Genomic DNA, 8,047 nt, shown 5'->3' on the forward strand with positions numbered 1-8,047 from the left:
CGCTGGTTCCCTTGGCCTGAAGTGAGATGAGCGCCACACCCCATAGTCACCTTTGATTGAACTTAACATCCAGGGGTCCTTTGCTTTATCTTTACCATACATTTAGAAAACAAATGGGCCCCACATATAATTCTCAAGATGTCTACTAGCACATTCTCACTGGAAAAGTCTTCATTTTTCTAGGAGTGACCAGCCTCGTATAACCAAAGATGTAGTTTGTTTTCATGCTGAGGATTTCACAGATGTAGTTCAGAGGCTTCAGTTGGATCTACATGAACCTCCAGTGTCGCAGGTAGTCGGCTCATTTGTTGAAATGTATACTTTGCATGTTGCTTCAAAGCATGATGTTAGTTGCCTATCCCCCCTTACTGCTTGTATTTTCCCTGTGAAATCACATTTCCAGAATATAGTATACAGATCTGGAAAACAAACATGCCCTTTTTTAACCAGATAATGTTACGTTTTGACAAACATTTGATTGGATTGCAAGTGGAAGCACCTTAGATTGTAGTTCATTCCCCTGCCACAAGCAAGATCATACAGTTACCAGAGCCACATTGACCAGAGTGTGTTGAACAGTATTGGGGACATTGCCTCAACAGTGCCTCATACCAGTGCTTCATAGACATACCTTACCATTACATGTGGCCTTTCTTTCCACATGAATTTCCCACATATGAAATGCATATTCAGGCATTTGTTCCAAAATTTCTGTTCCACAACACTGGCCAAACCTGCACTGTCATCTGGATTTTGCAGAAGTGATGATACTGGATTCCTTTCCCTTAAGTGCAGTTTAAACTTCTGTTAAAGGTTCTACCCTGTTAGTGGACAGACATACTTTGTGTGTGTGTATGTCCTTGGTTCCTGCAGGTTTTCACTGACTGTAGTGAGACATTGTGGGAATAGAACTATATGAATTTGCCCAAGCCTTAAGACTGGTATCAGAGGTCCTGCACTAGCAAAAATGCAATTGGTGGTTACTAGGGGCAGGGTCTTCTCACTCGTGGCACCATAGTTGTCATAACTCACGCAGGAGAGAATTCTACAAGTTCACTCTCTCCCCCACTTTTATATTTTGAATACTTTAAAATTACCTAAGGTACCTTAAAATTGGTTTTAATATTGTTGCATTTTTATAATTTGATTTTGTCTGTATGTGTGTTCTCTTCAAAGTAAAGCACTTTGAAAAATAATTTTGAAAAGTGGGGTACAGTTTTTTAATAGTGTTGAGAACAGAAAACCCTTGAGCTAATCAAGAAGTTGTTTTGATCAGTCAAGTAAGATTATTTGTGGGAAGTTTGCATTTCCTTTTGTTTCACAGCTTCCCTGTGATGTGGCTGTCACAAACTTATGAGTTGGAAGTTTTAACAGTTCACTATTTGCTTGAACCTAGTATAAAGTATAGATATATTAGCCATGATTAAATGCTGCATGTTTCTGAATAGCTTTTCTCTGACAGTCATGGGGATTTCACTGTTTGCTTTTGCTACCTGAATATGTAAGCACATCTTTTAAGTTGCACCAAATGTTGTACTTGGCTCATTAGTTTAGCAGCAGCAGCTCCAATCCCAGACTGTTGGTATTTGTGCCATTTTGAGACTTTCCCTTTTTATTGTGGCTAATAAATAACTAAAGGCTGGAGGGCAGAATATGTGCACTGCACACTAAATGCCCACTTTGGGCCTGGCATCTGGTTTACCTCTAACTTCTTTTCTCCTTCAGTGTGTTCAATGGGTCGATGAAGCTAAGCTAAACCAAATGAGGCGAGAAGGGATTCGCTATGCTAGAATCCAGCTATGTGACAATGACATCTACTTCATCCCTAGAAATGTCATTCATCAGTTCAAGACGGTGTCAGCTGTCTGCAGCTTAGCTTGGCATATAAGACTCAAACAATACCATCCTTCAGGGGAGAATTCTCAAAGTACAGAAAGCATTTCAAATATGGACACTAGCATCTGTGATGAGACTAAATCAGAAGGTGAAGATCAATGTGTGCTTGTGAAAAAGGAGTCTGAAGAAGTAGGAACAGAAGTACAGACAGCAACAGTGGCGTCACCATCATTGTTTTCATCTCTGTCGTGACTTGTTCTGCAACAAGATAAGCTGGCTCAGCCCCTTCCAGTTTTTAAACTAGAATCCGATCAGCAACACAAGCCACAGGATGGTCATATGTGCTCTCTTGTGTGATATGTACATAATCATATACATTTTTAAACGGCTTTTTAAAATTTTGATGTGAAGTTATAGTTTTATAACTGGGTTATGTTTTATTGGAGAAATCTTGCCTATAATTCTATAAAGAAAGGTGACATTCCAAAATGTCAAGCATATCTTTTTTACACAGATTATGCAAAGTTAGAGTTGTATTTTACTTCCTTAGTACAGCATGTAGTAGTGGACTACATTTTTCTTTGTCATTCAACATCTCCACAAATGTTTTTCCCCTCCTTCAGGAACATTAAGTATTTAACATTTAGTAAATCTGATATCCCTCCGTCTATTTTATCTTTAGCTTTCAGCATAAAAGTGTTGGTTTCTGTGGAGGAGTCACAAAGTGACTCTCCCATTTGATTAGTGGCTTGAATGAAAGAGAAAGCACAGCACTTTTAATGATCAGTGACATTTGTGAGAGACTTTGAAAGCCTAGAGAAAGCTCAAGTTACCAGCAGTGTAGATTAATCCTAATTGCTTATCAGCACCTTCACAAAGAAGCTGATATCTGAGATTAGTTGCAGAGTGTGATCTTGTTGAATTGTAATACCTGATGTGACACTTCCCATACCTCTGCTTTTAATGTTTGTGGGAATATTACTTTTTATATCTTCCCTGACTGCAAAATGTAATACTAGTGTCAAATGAAAGTAACTGGCGGCAGTCTCCCTGAGGAAATTGCCATCTTAGAGCACTTTAAGGCTTTACAATATTCTAACCAACTTGGTGGCTTGTTCAGTTCACAGCAAGCACCTGAGGTGGAAACCATATGTTCCTTTTCATTGATGCACTTAATCCAGTAGAGTAGGCTTCACAGTATAAATTGGTTGCCTTTATTCTCAAGAATTCTATATTGCTGTTTCACAGGAAATCTCATGTGTACTGCTATTTCCACATGTAACTCTTGGGTACCCTAGTGCTATGTTGAAAGGTTAAATGACACTCACTAGTATGTTCAGTAACGTTAGCAAGATTGTTTAGCACTCATACAATATTTCCCAATGTTAACTATAGTCAACTTTCATTCATTATTTGTATGCTGAATTACATTTATTTCTGGTACTAGAAGAGATGGGCCCTTCACATGTAGGATATAACCTTTGTTAAGGTGTAATCATAGTTGTTAATAAACAACTTCGTACTTGTGGGGTAGGAGAGAGATCTGCAGCACTACATCAATGCAAGTAAGAAAGCAGCTGTGTTTATTTCAACACACCTTTATCAATCCTTTTGAAAAGAACTGCAAATATTAATCTGTTTCTAATAGCAATTACTTTGTGCAATATTATTTTGTGTAGATTATATGCATATTAGTACCTCTGCACAGAGGACAGTTTTAAACCAATAGCAAAATGATCAGAAAATATTGCAGTGATTTAGATAGAACTTGTATTACTCCTGATATATACATGTATATGTATTGTCTTCGGTGCAGACTGAAGACAAATAGAAAATATTTCAACTTAAAATGAATTTTCAGATTGGAGTGGTGATGAATTGTTAAGTAATCTGTGTAAATAAGGTGTTAGGATGAAAACCTTTTTACAAAAGGTAATTTTTTAAATGCAGGAGTGTAGCTTTTAACAAAATTCTAGATTGACCAATACTGGTTCAGATGATAACCCCTGTGTACTCTGGCTTTTTCCACTTTTTTACTCTTGTCCAGAAGAATTTTCATAAGCTTTAATAGGCTCTGCAAAGTAAAATTCTTCACAGGCAATACAAGTTTCAGTGCATGATTTATATTTGACCAATTCCATCTTTATTTTTGCATTTCTCTTCCATCCATTTTACTAGTCTTCCAAGCACTGATTTCCCTTTACCCATGCATTGCACATAGCTATATGAACAAATATAACACTGGTCTTTACAACTTAGCATGAAAACAGCACTGTGTATAATCACTCAGGAACTGGAATTAAAAAAAAAAAGTTCTTACAGTTGAAGGGAAAACTGTTATCTCTTTGTCCCCAAATAAAATTTCGACAGAATTTAAACAAACAAATTCTAACAATGTGTACTCACAGAAACACCATTCCCACGTAACAAAAAATAATTAATACATGGACAAACTTCTGTGACCCTTTCTAAGCTTCTAGATTGTATTCTGCCCTCTATGCAGCCAGGAGAATTTCTGCTAAGTTTGCTTTTTGTTTTTAAAAAATATGAGTTTAGCATCCTATGCTAACCAGGAATGCCAACATACAGCCATGCTTAGTTGTTGAACAGTGGTAGCTGGTTCACACATGCTGATAAAATAGGAAAGTGAAACTAAATGCCAGTGAAGTCTTTCTCCTGGACATCAGGGAGGTTAAAGTGCATGAGTCTAACTTCTGCATAGGCTTTTTCCAGTACATGCACTTTGTGCATTATGCACTTACAAGCATTACGTGTGAAAGTGGCTTAAGTGGTAGTTTAGGACCAGACAGAATTAAAATGGAAACGTAAGGTGGAATTCAATGTCACATGCACTATTGCAAATGTTCTGTCTGAGCAAGCTATTTAGCTTGTCAGACAGAATGACTCCCCTTCCCTATGTTCTGTTCTAGGGGTATTCCAGATCTCTGAGCCAATTTGGGTGGGCATGGGAGGGAAGTCCTGTTGCGCAAGCAGAAGTCTGATGAGACTTGTCAGGTGAATCCCACTAGAGTAGACCCATTAAAATTAATGGGGTTAACTTAGTTATGTTCATGAATTTCAGTGGGTCTACTCAGAGTAAAAGTTAGTTCAATACCATTCATAAAAAGTTTTTTCGTACACATTAAATTATAGCAGTGGGCATAAAGTACAACAGAAGCTTGCTTTCAATTGGATTTATACCCTGTAAAAGGAATATGGATCAATCTTTCATGGCCTCTTATGTCTCTCTGCACCCAATGGAGATGGAGAATCTTGGAATGATGTTCTGTGCTTTTCCAGTTCAATATGTTAGTGTTGAATTATGCTGTGTTGTATGTAGTAGCATTTTGAATATATTTCAGACATTTAAAGATAATTATTTCTGTCATGTTCACTTATCTTAATTTCATTTTAACTATATTGGTTTGGATTGAGAATTAATGCTCCACTGGGTTCTTCTTGTGCTGGAGGAAGCAGGGTAGAGGGGGGCAGGGAGGTGATTTACACCAATGCCATCTTCCTACTGTAGCCCCCTGAAAATTTTCTCTGGAAGACAGGGAGACCCTCTGGAACAATGTGGGAGGTGGTGAAGGAAAAAATGCCCTTCTTCCTCCAGTGCTCTTTATTCTAGTTTCCTTCAGCTGTCAGAGGAACAGGTCTGGATCCAACCCATTATCTTTTACAAAAATACTTTTCAAAATGGTTCAGAAGCACAAATTGTCATTACTTCTAAATTCTAGGGTCAAGTACCAAAGAGTTCTGTTCACACACTGAGACTTTGTTGATTTCGCTGCTGAAGCTTTGGACTGTATTCTAGATAGTCTCCAATTTCTGGGGGAATGAGGGGCTGCAGTGGGAGAACAGGCTGCTCCACACAGTGCATGTATGGCCCTCAGGATCTCTGCCTTGGTCTCCCTTTTTTAAATAAGAGACATGCCATGTAGGATTAGCATGATGATAAATTTACCTGATTTGGGCAAAGGAAGGCTAGTTTAAACATTTGCAATAAGAACAATGACGACGAACCTGAAAAATAGGAGTGACAGATGACTGGGTTCATATTATCCAAATAACTGTTTATTTGGTGAACATATAACCTTTAGCTCTCAGAGAAATAAGGTATTTTTAGAAGTGAACTTGCAGGAAGATACTGGGAAGTAACATCTTGCATTGTTCAGAAATTTCTGATGCCAACTTAATTGATTATTGAATGCCAAGATGTGCAAATAAAATTTGCTTAACAAGAAATGCAATGTTATAAACTATAGAGCTTTGTTTTACTTGGAGTAGGCCCACTGAAATTAATGAACATAACAGTAATTTCTAAGGTCTACTCTTGAGTAAAATTTAGTTACAAAGTGGAAAAGGAGTTCAAAGGCAGAATTATCTTTAGATTTATTTATTACAGGTAATTTTCCAGCTGGGAAGACTTTTCTCTGTCCAATTTCTATAACTGAAAACCAGTTATTCTTTGATATATATTGTCTCAAAACTGTAAAGAATCTGCTAGCTACTAGCAGTTTCACAAATACGGTTGTCTAAAGTTTCTGAATCTCTCCATGTTGAATAAATATCCCACTGTTCCTTAAGGACCAAAGAACAACATTAATTTGTGTTCAGTGAATGGTTGTATTGGGCTACTGATCCATTTAGCAAAGCAGCAAAAGTAAGATTAAGAAATAAGTGGAATAGGCATTTCACACCCCACCCCAAATATTTATGAGCAAAAATATTTTTTGTAAATAACTGTCATGTTCTCTTCCATGAAGATGGAACATGTGCAGGGTTCTTTATATTTAAGGGACACTTACATTTATCACACAGATTTTCCCAAACAGTAAAAGGGCTCTTGTTTTGTTGGTAGTTTTCCTACATGTGAGGATGTAGCTGCTTGTCAAGAGATGGGAGAGTTCATTTACTGCTAAGAGCCTATGGATGGACATAAATGTTTTCTCATGCTGCCATTCACATGCTTGACTATATTATGAGCAGTAAGCTCTTTTCACCTGGGGCACAATCTAGCCAAGGTTAAGCACTTTTAAGTTCCTTTGATTTTTTTTTAATTGGGAGATAAGCTGGACTTTCCATTGGAATCTGTGAAACTAAATGTGTTTAATGTTGGCAGATTGCACTCTCATTTCTTTTATAAATGCTGAGTATTTATAGCCATATTGGTTGTGTTTGAAGGTTGCTATGAGTGGGGTTGCTTCAGTTCCTGAAAGCTGTACTGTAGATAAATTTTATGTTGGTCCAATAAACAACTTTCCAATAATGTTATGGCCTTCCATTGATATACATAATAGTTTTAGGACCCAACAGCACATGTAGTTGAGAAGGGGCTTCTCTTAATATAGCACTTTCAATTCTGTCTAAGCAAATACTTATCTTTACATGTTGTATAAAATAGATTTGTGTAGTGTTTTGTGATTAAATTCAGTTTTGATTGGCAGCCAAGATATTTTTCTGTGGTTTTAATATATCTAAGGTCTTTGCATATAGAGGATATGTACAATTGTCTGGAAGACTGTTTTTTCTTTTTCTTTTTTGGCTTTGTGTGGCCTTAGTATATTTATTGACATTTAGCAAGTGTTTTAAAGAGGTTTTTATAATAGTGTAAACTGATGGGAAAATTTTAAGCCTCTCTGTGAATAATCCTCTAACGCAGTGCATTTCTTTTAGTAGCTGACTGTACAAGCGTATCAAACTGTTAAAGTTATTTCTTTGTAAAACAAACAAATAGTACAATGGAATGCATAGATTTTCCCCCTGTAAAGTATTTTTTTAATAAACAGAAGTCTGATTTGTCCTTAATGAAAACTGCTGTTTGGCAGAAAGACTGTTAGAATATTGGGCAGGGGCAGGGATGGACTTTGATAATCTTTTGTAATATGGTGCCTTGTGTGAGCCCAAAATTTGGTGTCCCCAAGTGAATCTTCTCAGTTACAGATCTGCTCAATTTTTCTCCCCTTGGCTCAGGTGCAGGGGAACCTAAAACTGGTGCTGACAGGGTGGAATAAACCATTATACTTTAGAACTTATTACTGGCTGCAAATTAGTCCTGAACTAGATTGTTCCACTGACAGTCATATTGGAAACAAGCAATATGTGAGGGTAGGGTAAATACAGCTGAATCTTTCTGTGCTGAGATGTAGGTACATTTGACACATTCAAATTTTTTATATAAATCTGAAGAGCACAATGTTTGCTTTTC

At 37.1% G+C, this 8,047-nt stretch overlaps 1 protein-coding gene across 1 annotated transcript in view; it reads left to right on the forward strand.

The window, feature by feature from the left end:
• The window catches only part of RSBN1 (round spermatid basic protein 1), a 32,380-nt gene extending 25,090 nt beyond the window's left edge, over nucleotides 1-7,290 (forward strand). The window contains exons 6-7 of the mRNA XM_081195200.1: nucleotides 184-292; nucleotides 1,726-7,290. Of these exons, the coding sequence (XP_081051326.1) occupies nucleotides 184-292; nucleotides 1,726-2,088 (472 nt within the window). The 3' untranslated portion in view covers nucleotides 2,089-7,290. The remainder of the gene's footprint in view (nucleotides 1-183; nucleotides 293-1,725) is intronic.
• Nucleotides 7,291-8,047: the final 757 nt, after the last annotated feature.

The sequence above is a fragment of the Podarcis bocagei genome (assembly GCF_964188305.1).
Source record: "Podarcis bocagei genome assembly, chromosome: 5".
Taxonomy (NCBI): Eukaryota; Metazoa; Chordata; class Lepidosauria; order Squamata; family Lacertidae; genus Podarcis; species Podarcis bocagei.